The 20,264-nt window shown below is 41.3% G+C and overlaps 2 protein-coding genes across 6 annotated transcripts in view; one reads left to right on the forward strand and one right to left on the reverse strand.

Annotated features, from left to right (window-relative positions):
• The window catches only part of LOC141567564 (olfactory receptor 2A5-like), a 134,786-nt gene extending 131,938 nt beyond the window's left edge, over window positions 1-2,848 (reverse strand). Inside the window, exon 1 of the mRNA XM_074315225.1 lies at window positions 2,740-2,848. The gene's annotated coding sequence lies outside the window, so the exon portion shown is untranslated. The remainder of the gene's footprint in view (window positions 1-2,739) is intronic.
• LOC109436637 (TRPM8 channel-associated factor 1) overlaps window positions 1-20,264 on the forward strand; it is a 44,909-nt gene extending 24,645 nt beyond the window's left edge. For 3 of the 5 annotated variants that reach the window (XM_019715361.2, XM_019715362.2, XM_019715359.2), the window contains exons 3-9: window positions 9,238-10,232; window positions 10,523-10,620; window positions 11,713-11,926; window positions 12,219-12,458; window positions 13,457-13,794; window positions 14,805-15,055; window positions 17,673-20,264. In XM_019715361.2, coding sequence (XP_019570920.1) covers window positions 9,238-10,232; window positions 10,523-10,620; window positions 11,713-11,926; window positions 12,219-12,458; window positions 13,457-13,794; window positions 14,805-15,055; window positions 17,673-17,682 — 2,146 coding nt within the window. In that variant the 3' untranslated portion in view covers window positions 17,683-20,264. Of the gene's footprint in view, window positions 1-9,237; window positions 10,233-10,522; window positions 10,621-11,712; window positions 11,927-12,218; window positions 12,459-13,456; window positions 13,795-14,804; window positions 15,082-17,672 lie in introns of all 5 variants that reach the window. The other 2 variants (XM_019715363.2, XM_019715360.2) reach the window with 1 other exon arrangement.

Below are 20,264 nucleotides of genomic sequence, written 5' to 3' on the forward strand. Positions count from 1 at the left end.
AAGTGGGATGATGTGCCATCATAGAAGAGAAATTGCTACATCTCGTCTTTTGATGAACACTTTCCTGTCTTCAACTTCAAAATACACACTTTTTAGAGAGAAAAAAATGAAATAATCCAGAAATATACAAAGTAGAAAGTGAAAGAGCTTCATCCCCCACCTCTCCCTCTGCCTCCTGCTAATTCCATTCTTCTCTAGCAGTTTAGATTGTGTCTTTTCTGAGTTTACTTTCTTGTGTATGTATTGGGGTTGGGGTGGGAGACCTGAAACAGTAGAAAGAGAGACAGAGAGATCTGCAACTTGATTTCTCACTGAATACATCTTGGACATGGTTCCATATGCATGAAAAAAGATGTGCCTCACCCTTTGGAATGGCTATGCAGCGTTTCCCAGTTGAATGGTTCTATAAGTCATCTAACCATTCATCTATTAGTGCACATTAAGTTATTTTCTAATTTTTTTCTTATAAATCACGATACAATGAATATTTTTTTCACTAAAACCCATAGGCTTGATATACACCTATTTATTTTAAATACTTGGCAGTTTCCTGTTAGAAACATTTTGGAAATCTTCAAACATGTGTGGAACTAGAACACAGAACAATGAACACGCATGTAGCCATCCCCCAGGTGCCACAGTTATCAACTCCTGGCTAACTGTTATCAACTCTGTGTCCCACCCATTCTCTCCTCCTTCCAGTTTGTTTTGAAGCAAGTCCCTTTCATTGCATCATTTATCCATAAAATTGTATATCTCTAAAAGATAAAGACTCATTTTTAAATATAAGCACAATACTGTTAACACATTTTTTAAATAGCATTTTTTTCTGACCAATAAAATGTCAATAACAATATCATTTTTTGAGAACATTCTATAAGTATCTCTATTTTGTATATAATCTTTATACCTATCCCTTAGATCAACTTGATTAGTCATATTTTTTATGAATTACTTAATTTTTATATACTTGATCTAAAAGGGATTTCTACAATTGCTTCATACCCCCACTGAGATTTTGGAACCGAATTTGTAATTTACTTTATATATTTCAAAGCTATAGTTTGGATGTCTAAAATCTTATGATTTTTTTATGATTTGTACATGTTTATCAGTATAAAATATCCTTTCTTGCAACTAGTGTATTTCACCTTGAACTCTATTTTGTCTAATATTGTAATTATTCCTTTTTTTTTTGCTGTTGTCGTTGATCCTTTTTAAAAAGATTTGACTTTTAAAACAGATTTATCTCGTAGCATCAATCTGATTTCTTAAAAGAGATCCTCTGTCACAAAGGCAAAACTCACATAACTGAGAAAATTGATGTTTGTTCTAGTTACTATCCTCTTGCTCAGTGTTTTCTGTCACACTTTCCTGTTGCTTCTTTTTAAATTTTTTGCTCAATTGGTTGTTTCTTTTCCCCTTCTCAGTGTTCTGAAATTACAGATAGTTTTTCTGTTCTTTCAAAATTATCTTTAATTTTTTTCCCAGCTCTTCATTAAGAATTTTTCATGCTTATGGGAAGGTTGCAATAATAACATAATGATAACCTTTCCCCTCCCCTAGGTTCACCAGGTGATTAGGTTTTGTCGCAAGTATCATATAAACACACAGAGACAGACTATTTTGCCTAACCATTAGAGAGTAACCTATAGACATCATGACATTTAACAGCTAAATACTCCATCATGTATCGCCTAAAGACAAGGCCATTCTCCCACACAACCACAACACAATTACCTCACTCAATGTTGTATTGATACAATACTATTATCCAATATCCATATTCAGATGCCTCCAATTGTCCTAACAATGTCTTTTAAAAATATATAGGATTCAACCAAAATAGTTCCCAGCTCTTACCTTTAGGGACATTAGCGTTTTTGAAGCATCCAGCCCAGTTGTTTTATGGAATACCCTTGAGTTTGGATTTGTCTAATTGTTTCCTCGTGATTATACTCCCGTCAAACATTTTTGGCAAGAATACTACATACATGACATTGTATTCATCACAATGTATCAAATTGGGAGGACATGAAGTCAGTTTGTCTGTTATTGGCGGTGTTTGAATTGGTCATTTAGTTAAATTGGAGTTTGCCAGATTTTCCTATTGTAAGCGTGCCTTTCCCCCTTTCAAACTAATTTAATATACAGTATGACAATTTGAGACTATTCATATCCTGTCCAGCAACAACCCTTCACTCAGTGGTTTTATGATCTTGATGATGTGTCACAGTCAATATTTACAAAAATGGTTACTTCTACCACTTGGGTAGTTCCTGTGCTCGTTTCTTAAAGATTCATGTCAAGCATCACCTCCTCCAGAAACTGCACCCCCCCCCCACCTCCTATTCTAATATAGATGCTCTCCTCTGTGCTTCCATAGCAACCTGACACTCTAGGACATACCCCAGCGGAGTTTAGGTTTCTCCCAGAATTGGCTACATCCTTCTGTCAAGAGAAGCTTTCCTCCCCACCTCCACAACATTTGTTGCTGGTTTTGTGGTTGTTTTTAAATTTTGTTTGTCTTAATATCACTCTGTACACATAGACCTTTTTAAAAAGACAAAACAAAAATCAAATGTGCTTTATAATGCATTTATAGTTGGCATTTTTTTGACGGTCCAATGGTCCCAAATTTAGCAAAGAAAAGCCCCACTGAGCTGACTCCTGAATCTTTTGACATACCATCATTTTTTAATACTTCATTTCTGGCACAACAAGAAATTGCAGACTTACCTTGTCCTTTTCCAGTCCAAAAAAGGACTCAGTGATTTCTTCAAGGAATCTTAGTTCTTTTTAGTGGTGAATGGTATTGGAAACCAAGCTCTAGGTGTGCTCGTTGCTGTTAGACTCTCATCATCTCCAGACCCCTACAAAGACAGAATCAGGGAATACATATCTGTTAATCACAAGGCCCTAATTTTAATCCAGAACCACAAGATTCTTCTTCTTCACTCATCCCATATTTCCACTTTCCTTCTCTTATAGTGAGAATATTGGTTTCCAGCAACTTCAATATGTGCTCATTTGCTCAGTCCTATAGTGCACACAAAATAACTTCATGATTACTATTCCCACGCTATTACCAACAGCAAACTTACTAAGATAAAGATTATTTTTGTAGTTTTTCTGATGTTCTCAGAATATATTGCATGGAGCATAAAAAGTCTAAGTACTCTGTTCAAAAATTACTTGGATGGTTCTTGTTAATTTGGCCCTATTTTTGTTTAATGTGAGTTTTCACACATATTTTTTTTTATCTAATTTTAATTTTTGAACGTGTAAACTATTAGCATGGCTAATAGTTTACAGCAGATTACATTCTGTTTAAGTGCACATGAGACACTCATGAAGCAAAACTGTATGTTGGGCCATAAAATGTCTCAATGAGATTAAAAGGATTGACATCATACATAGTATGTTCTGATCGCAATGCTGTTAAATTGGAAATCAGTAACAAACATATCAGGAATATCTAAATATTTGTAAGTTAGAAACCACAAATACTCTATAAGTAAAGAAGAAATTACACAAGAAATTAGAAAATATTTTGAACTGAATTTAAATGAAAACACAACATGTCGAAATTTGTGGAATGCAGTTCAAGCAGTGCTTAAAGAGAAATTAAATGCTTTTATTAGAAAAGTGAAAAGTTTAAACATAATAGCCTAAGTTTCCACATCAAGAAGCTAAAAAAAGGAAAGTCAAATTAAACCCAAAACATGTGGAAGGAATAAGAAGATAATAAAGATGAGAGCAGAAATCAATGAAATAGGAAATAGAGAAAACAATAAAAACAAGAGCTGGTTAGTCAAAAAATAAAAAATAAAAGTGATAAATCTCTAGGTATACTGATTATGACAATAAGAAACATAACACAAATTATAAATTCCAAGAATGGAATGAGGGACATTAATACAGATCCTACAAACATTAAAATAATAATAAGGGAACAACAATTTTATGCCAGTAAATTTGACAATTTATATAAAGTGGATAAACTTTCTGACAGACAAAAACTACTGAAATAGACACAAGAAGAAACAGAAAATATATGTTAAATGAGTTGAATTGTAATTAAAAATATTTCAATACCAAATGCAATGTAGTAGCCTGATTGCAGTCTGGAAAACATTAGTGGGAAAACTGGTGAAATTTGTATAAAGTCTGGAGATTAGTTAATAGTATTTTACCAATGTTAACTGCTTAGTTTTAACAAATGTACTATGATTATATAACATGTTAACATTAGGGAAATTGGGTGAAGCGTATATGGGAACTCTCCGTACTATATTGACAACTTTTACATTTTTATTTTAAAATAAAAATTTTATTTAAAATTAGCAACAATGCAAAAAAAATCCTACTTAAAAAACAAAACAAAACAAAAATAACCTCCAAGCCCAAATAACATCACTGATGAATTTTATCTAACACTCAAGGAACAAATAATACTAACCCTATATGAACTCTTCCAGAAAATAGGAGAGGAGGAAAATTTTTGCAACTTGATTTATTAAACCAGTATTTCTCTGATACCAGAACCAGAGAAAGACAAGAAGGACAGAGAAAGACAAAAAAAACCACAGAACAATATCCCTCATGAACAAAGGCACAAAAATTCTTATTAAAATATTATAAATAGAATATAGCAATATATAAAAAGGATAATACCTCATGACTAAGTAGGATTTATGTTAGGAAAGCATGGCTGCTTTAACATTCAAGTATCAAATAAATTCACCATATTAATAGAATGAATGAGAAAACCATGTAATTCAAAACATGCACACACACACACACAAAAAAAAAAAGGCAAAATTCAATACCCAAACATGATAAAATTTCAGCAAACTAGAAATAAAAAGGAACTTCTTCAATGTGATAAAAGTCACCTTTGAAGAACCTGTAAGTAAGCACATACTTAATGGTGAAATACCCAAAATTAAGAACCAGGCAAAGAAGAAAACCTGCTCTCATTGCTTTTACTCAACATTGTACTAAAGGTCCTAGCCAGGGCAATAAGCCAAATAAAAGAGGGCATAGAGATTAAAAGTTAAGAAGTAAACCTATGTTTATTTGCAGAAAACATGATCATCTATGTAAAAAAAAAAATTTTTAATGTCCATAAACCTACTATAATAAATAGGACCCAAAATCATTAAATACTAGCAGATAAGTTTAACAAAATATGTTACAAGACCTTTATGCTGAAAACTACAAAACATTACTGAGAGAAATTAAATAAAACCTAGAGACTTGGAGAAACACATCATGTTGATGGATCAAAACACTCAATATTTTTAAGATGTCAGTTTTTCCCCAAATGACATGTAGATTCAATGCAATCCCAAATGAAGTTCAAATTGATTCTAAAAGTTATGCAAATGAAGGGAACTAACATAACCTAATTTCAAGACTTACTAAAAAGCTAACGTAATCAAGGAATCAAACTGTGATGTTGGCATAAGGGTAGACATACAGATGAATGAAACAGACTAGATAGTTCAGAAATAGAGCCACAGATTTATGCTCAGTTATTTTTGGGCAAAGATGCCAAGGTAGTTCAATGAGGAAAAGAGAAACTTCTCAACAGATGGTTCTGGAACCCTTATGGAAAAAAAGTGAATCTTGAAAATTATCCCACTCCATTCAAAACAAATAATTAAAAATAGATCTAGACTTACATGCAGAAGCTAAAATTCAAAAACTTCTAAATGACTAAGTAGGAGAAAGTATCTGTGACTATGGGGTAGGCAAAGATTACCTAGATAGGATACAAAAAGTACACGAGTCGTAAGAGGAAAGATTAATAAATTGAGCATCAAAAAAAGATTTCAGTAACTTCTGCAGTTCAATAGAAAATATTAAGAAAACAAAAAGGCAAGCCACACACTGGAAATATTATTGGCAGTACTTATATCTGACAATAGATGTGCAGTCAGACCTCTTATATTCATATCTCAAGAAGAGAAACAATAGTAAAAAGGGGGGGGGGCAAAATATTTTAGCACACTTTACAGAAGATGACTAGGAAAGGCCAATAAGCCCGTGAAAAGATTCTGAACATCACTGGTCATCAGAGAAATGCAAATTAAAATCACAATTAGATACCTACACCCCCACTAGAATGGCTAAAAGTAAAAAACCTCACAAACCAAATGTTGACAAGAATGTGGAGCAAACTGGAACTCTAATACGTTTCTGTTGTGAATGTAAAGTAATACAACCACTGTGGAAAACAGTTTGGCAATATCTTATAAAGTGAAACCCATACTTATACCACTCAACCATTTCATCCCTAACTATTTATCCTAAAGAAATGAAAACATGTCCACGCTAAAATTTGTACGTGAATGTTCGTGGCAGCAAGTCCCACACTGGAAGCTACCCAAATGATCATTAACGGATGGACAAACACCATGTGATGTAGCCACACAGTGGTATACCACACAGCAAGAAAAGGAGATGAATTACTCATAGGCCCAACGACATGGATGGCTCTCGAAAAACTATTCTGGGGCATCCAGATAGCTCAGTTGGTTAGAGTGCGAACTCTGAACAACAGGGTTGCTGGTTCGATTCCCGCATGGGCGAGTGAGCTGTGCCCTCCACAACTAGATTGAAGACAACGAGCTGCTGCTGAGCTGCCTCAGGGGATGACTCAGTTGGTTAGAGCGCAAACTCTCAACAAGGTTGCTGGTTCAATTCCCTCATGGGATGGCGGGCTGCGCCCCCCACAATTAAAGATTGAAAACGGTAACTGGACTTGGTACTGAGCTTCACCCTCCACAACTAGATTGATGGACAATGACTTGGATTTGATGGGTCCTGGAGAAACACACTGTTCCCCAACATTCCCCAATATAATTGAAATAATGCTTTCATCTTAAAACAAACAAAACAAACCAAAAAAACAGAAAAAAAACTATTCTAAGTGAAAGAAACCAAGCACGAGAGTACATATTTTATTATTACATTTATATGAAACTTTAGAAAAGGCAAATCTAATTTATACTGAAAAGAAGAAGCACATCAGTAGTTGCCTGAGGGCTCAATTGACTGGAACGGGGCAAAAGGTAGCTTCTCATGGTGATTTAAATGATATATTTTTATTGTGATTATATGAGTGTATAAATGTAGCAAAAATGCATCACGGTGTGCACTTTAAGTGGGTGAATTTTATCACGTGTCAGTGAAGTTGATTTTTTTTTAAATTGACATGTTTAACATAATACTGAGGGAAAACAAAGTTGGAGGACTGACCCTACCCAACTTAAAGAGTTACTGCAAAGCTACAACCATCAAGAGCATGGTATTGGTGAAAGAACAAAGAGACCAATTAAACAGAATAGAGAGCCCAGAAATACACCCACATCGGAGCGTTTCCGTTGTGATCACAAAATACGGTGAATGTTGCTGCCAAGTGCCATCCAACGGAAAGGCAGGGATCTTCAATATGGGAAACAGCACGGCCAACCTTATTAACAGTGTGTGACAAGTATCAACTTGTTCGGTGCAGTCAGTCAGGTGTGAGCTACGGTTGAGAAAAGGTGTCTTATAAAGTGTGTTGTAAATCATCGTCCATCATGACAATGTTCCATGTCACACATCGCTTCTGATACACGGAAATTTCTGTCAAATAAAGACATTATGGTGTGTCCTCATCCACCTTATTCACCGGATCTAGCATCGTGCAACTTCTGGCTCTTCCCCAAAGTCAAAATGACTGAGGACATCAAAGCAGCCACAACAGCGCAACTAAAGACACTCACAAAAGAGGACTTCCAGAACTGCTTCAGAAAGTGGCAAGAACGATGGGATAACTGTGTTTGAAGTGAGGGGGGAAATTTTGAGGGTGATTAATGGCAATGTGTCTTTTACTGTAATAATTTTTTTTTTAATTTAAACATTGACCGTATTGTTTTATCACACCTTATAAATATAGTGAACTGATCTTTGACAAAGAAACAAAGACAATACAATGGAGCAAAGGTAGTCTTTTCGTCAAATGGTACTGGAACAACTGAGCATCCAGCATGCAAAAAAAAAGAATCTAGACACAGACCTTACACACTTTACAAATGTCAACTCAAAATGGATCACGGACTTAAATGGAAACCACAAAACTATAATAACATTTCTAGAAGATAACGTAGGAGAAAACCTAGATGACCTTGACTATGCCTATGACATTATAGACGCAACACCAAAGGCACAATCCATAATCGACAGGCTGGACTTCATTAAAATTAAAACCTCTGCTCGGCAAAAGACAGTGTCAGGAGAATGAGAAAGCAATTGGGAGAAAATATTTGCAAAAGACACATCTAATAGAGGATTATTATCCAAAGCATACGAAGAACTCTTAAAACTCAACAGCAAGAACACAATCTGATTTAAAAATGATCCAAAGACCTTAACAGACCCTTCACCAAAGAAGATGTACAGATGGCACGTAAGGATATGAAAGGATGCCCCACATCATATGTCCTCGAGGATATGCCATTTCTAATAGGTGTGCAGTGGTGTCTCATTATTCTACATCACTCATCTTGTCATAATAAGCTACCAGTGTATTAGTTTAAAACACAGTAACCTACCTCTTCACTCACTTCATTTGGAAAACAATTAACTGCATGAAATTTATAAACAGAACTCCCGTGGGCAGGCAATGGATGGTTAGAGTGCTGGATGTAGACAGGAAATCCTCTTGGGTTCAAGTCAAAGGCAGGTCTCACTAGCGTTGGGGCCAACCAGCCCCCTGGCTCTGACATAATAATGGTTCTTCCCTAGCACCATGGACTCAGCTGTCCATTGAGTTTATTTGCAGAAAATTAGCTGCATGAAGTTTATAAACTAGATTCCTTATAAGGATGAAAACATGATTTCCGGTCTGATTCTTTACGTAATGCTACAAGGGCACTTTTTACACTTCAATCCAGACCATTTCACATGTAGGATGGGGTGAAAACAGCGGGGCTTCCTTGGAGATCTCCTTTGGAGAATGTGTATACCAAGAATGAGCAGAGCAGAATTAAGGCTGAGTCCCTCTGTCTTCCCTCAAAGGGGTTGCATCCACAGTGAGGTCATATCTGCCCCCTGTGTTCTCCCAGCTGTCCTCTAGGAGCTAAAATGGTCCTATTAGTAAAGCTGACGCTTGCTGCATGCCGGGGGCTGTTCTAGGAGCTTTATGCAGTCTCTCCTTTCACAGCACACGTGTGTCTTTTGCAGTTGTGAAGACGATCTCTCCGAAGACAGAGAGGAGCTCCTGCACGGCATTTCGGAGTTGGACATCAGCAACTCGGATTGTTTCCCATCCCAGCTGCTGGTGCACGGCGCTTTAGCGTTCCCCCTGGGGTTAGATTCCTACCACGGCTGTGTGATAGCGGCTGCCCGCTATGGCCGGGGCCGCGTGGTCGTGATGGGCCACAAGGTATTATTCTCCGTCAGTAAACTGGGCCCCTTCCTGCTCAATGCTGTGCGCTGGCTGGACGCCGGCCGCCGAGGCAAGATCGTGGTGCAAACAGAACTGAGGACACTGAGCGGCCTGCTCGCAGTGGGAGGCATAGACACCAGCATCGAGCCCAATCTGACCAGCGATGCGAGTGTCTATTGCTTTGAGCCCGTGAGTGACATGGATGTGAAGGAGCTGCAGGAGTTTGTAGCGGAGGGCGGCGGGCTGTTCGTTGCAGCTCAGGCCTGGTGGTGGGCCTTCAAGAACCCCGGAGTGTCCCCTCTGGCTCGGTTTCCAGGAAATCTTCTCCTCAACCTCTTCGGCATCAGCATCACGAGCCAAAGCCTCAATCCAGGGCCCTTCCGTACTCCCAAAGCAGGGATAAGAACCTATCACTTCCGCTCCACCCTGGCCGAGTTCCAGGTTATCATGGGCAGGAAGAGAGGGAATGTGGAGAAGGGCTGGTTGGCAAAGCTGGGGCCGGATGGCGCTGCCTTCCTGCAGATCCCAGCAGAAGAGATCCCTGCCTACATGTCTGTGCACCGGCTCCTGAGAAAGCTGCTGAGTCGATACCGGCTCCCAGTGGCAACGCGAGAGAACCCCGTTATCAACGACTGCTGCAGGGGTGCTATGCTGTCCCTGGCCACCGGTCTGGCCCACTCTGGAAGTGACCTCTCTCTGTTAGTCCCCGAAATTGAAGATATGTACAGCAGCCCGTATCTGCGCCCCTCGGAATCGCCTATCACCGTCGAGGTCAACTGCAACAATCCAGGTACGGAAGGAGGGGTGGCAGCTCAGTGTTGGGGGGTCTGGGGGACTGGGGCATGAGGACTTCAGCAGTGCATTTCAGGGACCTGATCACCTTTAGAAGGCCACCTCCACCCTTTGTCATGTACTTTCAAGGAGATGGGGGTTGAGGTGTTAGGTAATGTTTGCAAGAGTGAGTCAGGGCAGTGTGGAGGGGAACTCACGTGGAGTTCATGAGCGGGGCTGTGGAATGCTGGGGGAGATGGAAGCATGGAGCATGGAGCCGGGGTAAAGTCTGTCCTGTGCTTTTGGCAGGCACCAGATATTGCTGGATGAGCACCGGGCTCTACATACCTGGACGGCAAATTATAGAAGTTTCACTGCCTGAAGCTGCTGCCTCAGCTGACCTGAAGGTAAGGCCATGCCCGTGCTCCCCATGAAACATGGAACCCCAGTGTTCTGGCTTTCCCAGTCAGCATCTTATTTGATCCTCATAAAAAGCCTACTGGCCATTGGGGTGTGTACTTTTACCTCCATTGTAAGGATGAGGCAACTAAGGGGTAGAGCAGCACACTGACTGACTAAAATGTATAGATCGGAGATATTCCAGAGTCCGAGACTCAAACCTAACCACCTTCTGGCCCTGAAGTTGTGTACGATGAACTGGTGTCATAGAGTGAGGAACAGGAAAGGAGCCACATGGAAGACGCCCTAGCACACAGAGGTGTTCAGTAAATCTCATCTCACTTCCCACCTACGCATCTCCCGTTGTAGCAAAGGCCTGTCTGACTCCGGCTTCTGCCTGGGATGCCAAAGACTGTTCCTGGCTCACCCTGTCCCCAGCTCACCCTGTCCCCCCTTCAGCTCTGTCACTTATACATACACATACCCTAGTCACAAATTAAGTTATCATCCTGCTCTGTCCCCTTGAGAGTGGCTATAAAGGTTAGGGTCTATTCTGTGCCTGCATCGATCCTGGGACTTGATTGGCATAAACCGGGAAAACTATTCCCGGACTCCACTGAGCACAGGGGTCACTTCATCAGCCCAGGAAGGGGGTCTTAGAGATCAGGAGGAACTGAAGCAACCCTCGGCTCCATCAGCCCGTCACACTGCCTTCCCCTGAGCGTCCTCTCGAGTCAGCAAAAGGCAGGATCCCCTGTACCCCATTCCTAATGCCAGAATCCCCACCATGGAACAGGCGTCCTGGCATTCTGTCTCTTACAGAGATACCCAGAGACCCTCAGAATTAGCCTGAGGTTTACACCTGGTGCCCCTCACATCAGCGTCTCAGCATCACCCTTCATGACTCCCCTGGGAGGATGTTTACACACAATTCGGCCCACCCACCTGAGGAATAATGCAATTTTATAGGTTTTGCACACGCGGTTCATAGACGGGGAAGGCTAAGGTGACCTGGGGTCCTAGCCCAGAGCCCTTCCTGTCTCCACTTCCTGCCTGCACACGCCCCAAAGTGACTCAGTGAGGGGACCTCTCTTTTCCAGGTACAGATTGGCTGCCACACTGACGACCTGACCAGGGCCAGCAAGCTGTTCCGAGGTCCGCTGGTGATTAACCGGTGCTGCTTGGACAAGCCCTCGAAATCGATCACCTGCCTCTGGGGTGGCCTCCTCTACATCATCGTGCCGCAGAGCAGCAAGCTGGGTACCGTGCCTGTCACTGTGAAGGGGGCTGTGCATGCTCCATACTACAAGCTGGGTGAGTGAGCCCTGAGGGGCAGGAGAGCTGGGTGAGGTCATGGGGGCTGTTGGGTGCAGGAAGGGAGAGGTTCAGACGTGGAGGGAAGGAAGGTAAGTCCCCTCAGATTCAGCTTTGGGGCTGAGGAGACAGACCAAACCACATCCATGGGGACTTCATGGAAATAAATACATTAGAGACGGTGACATGGTGGTTCGTGACTTTGGGGTTTGTGACCTTGGGGTTCGCGTTGTATGTTTTAACATAAGGGATTTAGGAAAGTGAGTTTAAGCCCCGTGGCCTCTCTTCCCAGGGGAGACATCCCAGGAGGAGTGGAAGAGGCGCATCCAGGAAAACCCAGGTCCCTGGGGAGAGCTGGCCACGGACAACATCATCCTGACGGTGCCAACCGCCAACCTCCGCACCCTGGAGAATCCTGAGCCGCTGCTCCGCCTCTGGGACGAGGTGATGCAGGCGGTGGCACGGCTGGGGGCTGAGCCCTTCCCCTTGCGTCTGCCTCAGAGAATTGTCGCTGACGTGCAGATCTCAGTAGGTGGGTGCCCTTGGGTGAACCAGCCCTCTGTGCGTGCTGCCCCGCCCCGAAGGGCCTTCTTTTCTTTCTTTCAACAGCTGTGCAGTGGGCAGCCAGCCAGCAGAGTAAAAATGTTTTTCCAGCAAGACATACAAGATATAGCCTTTGCTATTTAAATGAGAAGGGAAAAATGTATTTTAAAAAACATGGACTCAGCCACTTCTACAAAACACTGGAAACTACCTAAATGTCCAATAATTCTGGAATGGTTTAGTAACATATGTGTGTACCTTCAACAGACACTGAGGAAGACATTTAAAGTGATATGTGGATGGCGTTTTACCAGTGGGCCAACAGCCCTAAAAAATTGGGGGTGAGGGGTTCTATAGAAATTAAAGAACCATGGACATCGCTCTAGGCCCTTAGCTTTCTCGGTTTACATAGACGATCGCCACAAAGTAACGTCAGGGAGGGCAATTCCACATCTGAATAAAGAGAAGGGGAACCACCCTCGACAAGTTCTTAATTTTGAGAAGAGTAAGATGTCATGGGTTCACATGGACAGGGCACTCTCATAAAAATAACACAATTGAAGGGGCGGCTGGTTAGCTCAATGGGTTAAAGCGTGGTGCTAATAACACCAAGGTTGCTGGTTCGATCCCCGCATGGGCCACTGTGAGCTGCGCCCTCCTTAAAAATAAATAAATAAATACATAAATAAATAATAAATAAATAAATGTAAAACAATTGAATAGTAGCACGAACAGCACTTTGTCACCTGCGTCACCTCCTATAGCCACGCTTTCAGGTCAGGGTGAGGTTCAAGGCATTATGGTGGAATGAGCAGCTAAAGAGGACAGCCCAGGAGGTTCTGGGTTTGGATTGTCCTTCTGAGCATTATGGGGTACCGGAAGTCTTCAGGGCGACTGGGTATTTGGAGGGAAACAATACAGAGGAGAGTTTTGCAGGACGGGTGGGCAGCACGCTGACCCTCTCTCCCGCCCCTCTATGTTTCCCAGGCTGGATGCACGCAGGGTACCCCATCATGTGCCATCTGGAGTCGGTGCAGGAACTCATCAATGAGAAACTCATCAGAACCAAGGGCCTGTGGGGCCCCGTCCATGAGCTCGGCCGCAACCAGCAGCGGCAGGAGTGGGAATTCCCACCACACACCACCGAGGCCACCTGCAACCTGTGGTGTGTGTACGTGCATGAAACGGTCTTGGGCATTCCTCGAGGCCGCGCCAACATTGCCCTGTGGCCCCCAGTTCGGGAGAAGAGGGTCAGAATCTACCTGGGCAAGGGTCCTAATGTGAAAAACTGGAATGCGTGGACAGCACTGGAAACATATTTACAGGTAATAGGCAACCCCTATCCCCAACACACACACACGGGATAGGACCTATGTTTTTTCCTTAGACGAGTATCCCATCTTCTCATTAAGACCTGGCTGTGCCTCAGTTTCCACCTTATAGGCAATCCAAGGTTCCCCATTGGCCTTGAATTATCATCGTTCAAACCCCAGGTCTCTCCCCCAGCCCCTGGATCACTATGGAGAGCTACATCACCTTGGATTCTAGAACTCAGTCGCGGCCCAGGCACACTGTATTCCTGTCCTCCCACCTGCCTGACTGCCTCTCTGTTCCTTCCCACTGAAGTGAAGATGACAGTGAAACTGCCAGAGACTCTACTGAAACTTGTCACTGGGGCCTCTTCACCCCAGGGACAGAAGTTCCTCATCTGTGAAATAAAACAGGTTGTTCGAGGGAACTGTCAATGTCCCTTTTAATTGTAAAGCTCTACAACCCGCTTATCTCCAGTGGCCTGAGGATGGCTGCCTTTTGCTAAAATTACACCTTACTGTTAATTCCCTAGACTGTACATAGTCTTCTGCGTCTACCGGACTCTGTTTTTCCGCCAAAGACCATCGTAGCAGCATTTGCAAATGGACATAGACCTATGATTAATGCAGATTATGTCAGGACAGGGCTAGCAGTTCCCCAACTACTGGGGTTTCACTTTGCAACTGTGAAGAGAGAGAAGGCTCTTTTTTCACTTCAGCTCATTTTATATCCCCTGTAATAGCCCATCACCATTTTCATGATAATGGTATTGGCGGTAAATACTGATGTTAATCATTGCTGTTAGTACCACACTTTATTGAGTGTCTGCTTTGTGCGAAGCACGGTGCTAGCTCAGAGGCCCTTCCTCAGATTAGAATATGAGAGAGCAGGGCATGAGGGCAGCCAGAGGATCAGCGATAGGTAGGAAACTAGTGTTTCAGGAGTGTAACGCATTCAATTCCTGTATCAGAGTGCTGTCTGCTTGTTGCTGATTAGATGTCATCCTGCGTCTTTCTCTTTCCAGCTCCAGGAGGCCTTTGGTTGGGAGCCATTCATCCGTCTCTTCACTGAGTATCGCAACCAGACCAACCTGCCCACAGACAACGTTGACAAAATGAATCTGTGGGTGAAGATGTTCTCCCACCAAGTGCAGAAGAACCTGGCTCCCTTCTTTGAGGCCTGGGCCTGGCCGATCCAGAAGGAAGTGGCTACCAGCCTGGCCTATCTGCCTGAATGGAAGGAAAATATTATGAAATTGTACCTCCTCACACAGATGTAAGGAGTGCCCAGCGAGGTGGCAGGTAGAGAGGTCTGGGGAGGTAGGCAGAGATGGGGAGTCACTCCTCAGCCTCTGCCTCCTAGGGATCTAGCTTTAGGGGTCCTCTCAGCTCACTGCCCCTGAATCTTATTAACTAGTTCTGTCTCTAGGAAGTGGGTTCAGAACACAGCCAAAAAGCGGCATCCGAATTTCTCAGAGGCAAGGCCTTCTGTTTATGAGTCTTATTCTAACAACTCCGCTCTCCTGACCCTGTCGGGCACGGTTCTGAGAGCTCTGTGTCTATACCAGCCCTTGCTTCACCATCATGGGCCCTAGCCTATAGTTCTCACATCCTGAGGACTCTCTGGGCTTTTATAGCTGATCAGTTATTCTAAAATCCCTGACCATAGGACCCAACTGAAATACCAATTTACCATGATAACCAGACACACATTTGTAATTACAAATACCATTTCTGTAAATATGTAAATACAAATTTACCCTGACGACTTACACATTTTGTGTCTTAGATCGTTTTCAAAGAGCCTGAAAAGCAATCTGGTGAAGTAGAAAGAGCCCATCGCTAGGGCCGTTAGCTCTTGGAAAAGTCATTTTACCTCTGTCCTCCCATCTCTCTGTGTGAGACGAGGCTACAAACGCCTGCCCCACGGGGTTGTGAAGGCTCACACTGATCATTGTGAAGAGGTCTGGGAAGGCAGTGCATGTTCTCTAAGGGGCTGCTCTGTTTTGTGCTGGTCCACAGTAGTGAGCTGAGTACTTCCCATAGCCTAGAGGTTAAGACCATCCGTCACAGTTGACGCCCTGCATCCAAATCCTGGTTCTTCCACCTATTAGTCGTATGACTCTGGGCAAGTTCTTTCACTTCTCTGTGACTTGATTTCCTCATCTATAACACGGGCTCTAGTGCATAGGACTATTGCGAAGATTAAATGTCAGTGCCTCTGAAAGTTATCAGAAAAGTACCTGGCAATTAGTAGATACTGAGAAAGTGTCAGCTGACATTATTATTATTATCAAATTAACATCATTTTGAAGCTAGACTTCATTTTTCGATGGCTCCTACAGATGGAGTGTCATTAATCCTATCCCATCCTACACTCCGTACACCAACCTCTGGAAGGGTTCTGGTGCGTTGCTTCATGATCTAAAGGAAGGGCTCTAAATTCACAGTGTTTTAAAAGCTACTTAGGGTTTGGTCTCTTTATTCACTTGCATCCTTCAGGTAACATTCCTCTTTTAATTAATTCAAGAGTAGAAGTCACTTGATAAAACTAGAACAGCTTGTCCTTAGCAAACACTGGGCATCCAGCTCAGTGACATCGTTTACATTCCCACAGTGACATAGATTGCTATCGCTGTCAAGAATTACTTACTAGTTGGGCAGATACAACCCCTACATGTATAGAAATCTTTACTTTGGAACAACATAAGTAGATAGAGCTGACTCACATTTCATTTCGCTGCAACACAATCAAAGAATTTCTTCCATTTTCTTCTGATTGTTTTCAGAACCTCCCATTTCTTTGTAGTTTCACCTAGAGTTGAGCCTACAGGATTAATATTGTGTATATCCAGCCAGTTTTCCTTCAGCTCACTTCTTTTTATTTGCTTGTGTTAAGACACTGTTCTATTTACTTTATTGGAAATTGGGTGGGTTCGTAGACAATAAGGTGTGACCTAGATAACATTTTTCAATCATAAAATTATTTCCCCTTATTTCATGAATGTCTATCATCTAGGTGCTTTAAACACAGATGCTGAAAATTTGTTCAACCTTTAAAATACTTGCTATCAAATAGTGGGGTGCTGAATATGTGCCAAGCATTGTAACTAGCTCCTTTATACAGATTGTTTCATTTAATCTTCACAATAATCTTATGAGATGGAAAGTTATCACTCCCTTTTTGGGAATGAGCTAACCGAGTTTTATGGAGATCAAATAAAGTGCCTAAGGCTACACTGCTAACAAATGGTAGATCTGGGATTTGAACTGGGGCATTCTGATTACAATATGGGTGCTAGTAACTCTCGTGCTTTGAATAACCAAATAAATGAGTAAAGGAAGAACCCAGCGAGCAAACAGAAGGACCTTATGTCCCTATTTGCCAGCACTTTGATTGCTTGTACTTAGCCCTCATCTAATTTTATCACAACCAAAAGTCCCTTTGTTGATCCCAAATTCTAGTTCAAAGGAAGAATTTGAGGTAGGCTCCTGAAGTGCTTCCCGATACACAGAGCTGGGATGACCCACTAGTGTGATCCAAGTCTTTTAGATTCCAGGTTGTTCAGGTTTCAGACATTCCCTCCAGGACACCATAAAAGCATTCTACTAGCTCATTGGATTTTGAATAATGGGTTATTTTGGTAAAGTGCCTGACTCCCAAAAGTCCCAGACACTGTATGTTCTCAGAAAGGAAATTAGATCCTCAGTTATTTTAAATAATATTTATATCCATTCTCACCCTCTATAATCCATTTTCAGCAGTCCAGCCCTGGGGATGTTTTTAAAATGTAAAGCTATCCATGCCACCTCCCTGTCTAAAAACTTCCAGTGGGAATTTGGATTTAAGATGATAAACTAAACATATAAGTTTGCCTCCCCTCCCTCCTCAGGCCCCACTGAAATTGAAGTCAAGAAATACAAAAGAAACAACTCAGCAAAGAAAACGGAAGGCATTCGATTATAAGTGAAGAAGACCTCGACGCATTTCTGGAAGAGAGAAAATGGATGAAGCATGAAAAAGAATGAGAGAGTGAAGGTACCTTTAAGACAGACTATAAGCTGATCTGAACAACATAACCCTAGAGAGACTCGGGCACCTGAATAGTCTGTCTCCTAAAGGATTATGCTAGTTGTAAACTTAAACCCCATCCCAATTCTACCCCATCTCTTGTGTACAGAACACAGGCAATCACCTATTGGTACCAGTGAAAAATGTGTTCTTGCTGTTGTTGTTTGTTGTTGTTTGTTGTTTGTTGTTGTTGTTTCTATGAAGGAATTGAATAAACTGCCCGAGGAGAGGTAGGGGTTGGTGCTCCAGAATAAAATTTCTCTTTTTGTGGAAATAAGTGACCCTCTAGCCTATCTGCTAATTCTCTACTGAGAGTTGAGACCCCTAATTAAGTAACCAAATGCTTCCGATCATAGAAGAGGCTTACTGGAAAAACAGACTGAACTGTAGAATGGCAGAGGAAACCCACATCAATTTCTATAAAAGTCACCCGTTATAGTGATTCTTAAAAATACAAATGGTCAGCTAGGAATTCCCAGACATTGGGTATGGGAGTTGGGAGGGTGAGAAGGAAGACGAGGGAAAAAGCATGTCAGAAAAATACAGCAAATTAGGAGATTTGAAAAATACAACAAATTCTGGAAGAAACAAAGTTAAAATGGAAAAACAAATATAACTTTAAAATCTAGCTATATCTCCAGAGAGATCTGACATTTTGTAAGACGAAAACAGATTGATACAAAGAAAGGAAAAACACTGAAAATAAAAAGAGCCTTTTGAAAGTGAAATAAGACTGCCAAAAATATTCAGTAGACAGGCTAGAAAATAAAATTGAGGGAATCTCCCTAGATGTAGAGCAAAGAGAATTAGCAGAAAATATGAAGAAAGGACAGTAGACAATAATATCTAACCATTAGCAGTTTCTGGAAGAGAAAGCATAGGAAATATAGGTGAAAAAAAGGAAAAGAAAAATGAAAAACAGAAAGAACTAAGTCTCCAGATTGAGGGGGCTCCAATAAAACCTACACTGAGACACAATCTTGTGAAATTTTAGAATATGAAGGATAGAGGAAAGACATTAAAAGTGCCCAGAGAGAAAACAAAATTAGGTCATCATAATTCCCTGAACTAAAAAGGGATGGGAAATAGACAGACTGGCAGCAGATTTTTCATCAGCAGCATTGAAAGCTAAAGGCCAATGGAACAATGTCTTCACATTTCTTATGGAAAAATTTTGTGCCCAGAATTCCATAGCAAGCCAAACTGTCCAGAGTCAAGTCAAAATGAAGACATTTTCTGACATGCAAGTTTTCAAAAAGTCTATACCTCCTTTGCACCCTTCCTGAGCAAGCACCTTGAGGAAGTTCTACCGCAAAATGAGGATGAGAACCAGGAAAGAAGAAGAAACAGAATCCAGAAAACAATGGACCTCACCCAGGATGTGTCACTCCAAAGTGACACTTGTCCAACAGGATGTCTCATGCTAGAGTGACAGTTTTCCAGCAGACCCATTTCAGATGAGAATGCATCATTCAGGCTCCCTGGGAAGAATATGCATTCTATGCCATAGATGGCGTCATCGAGAAACTGGCATGTTTGAGAAGATGGAGAACATACATTCTTTAGTCAACAAAAAAGAAAACAAAGCAAATGTCATGAAATTTGCATCCAATTAGGAAACAACAACCAAAAAATACTCATGGATGGAATGTAAGAAGAGACTAGAATTTCACATTGACGGTAGGTACATTTCCTTTCAAGTGACACTGGCATGTCATTGGATGTGTATAGAAGAAAATGGCCTACCTTCTACTTGGCTCTCCGTAAACAGTATGTACATAGCCAAAATAATATAGATGCTATTTATCTGTACACAGTGTTCTAATCAGCCTATAGGCAAACCACAAAAGGCTTAAATTCTTTATTGAGAAATGAAGTTGAAAATAATCCCAACAAGTTAAGGAAAAAGGGAGCAGAAAGAGGTTGAGAATCAGTTGTGAGAAGAGAGCTGAAGGAAGATTCAAAGCGGAGATTTTAAAAAAAGAAAAGAAAAACAGTCCACAGTTAATGGAACAAGAACTAGAGGATTAGTATATTGTTCAAAGCTATAAATTAAACCAATAGAAGTATTAAAATGACACATCAAAATTTTGAGAAAGGCTAGGTAAAGGAAAAGTCGAGATAGCGTAAGTTAATTCCTTATCTTTTGTAATGGGGTATTATTAAAGATTGTCTAAAGTTAATAAGCCAAAAAATTATTGTTCAAACATATTATTTAATGTTAGGAAGTTAGATAACAGGCGATCTAAAAATAGAAGTTGTTAAATGCATTGCCTCTCGGGAATGGGACTCGGGTTAAAAAGGATAGGATGGGGAACTGTGTTTTTCATTTTAAGTTCTTCTGTACTATTTAATTTTTTACCTTGTGCATGTATTACCTGGAAAAATTTTTAATAAACTCAAATAAAAATCC

This window comes from Rhinolophus sinicus, linkage group LG11 (genome assembly GCF_036562045.2).
Source record: "Rhinolophus sinicus isolate RSC01 linkage group LG11, ASM3656204v1, whole genome shotgun sequence".
Taxonomy (NCBI): domain Eukaryota; kingdom Metazoa; phylum Chordata; class Mammalia; order Chiroptera; family Rhinolophidae; genus Rhinolophus; species Rhinolophus sinicus.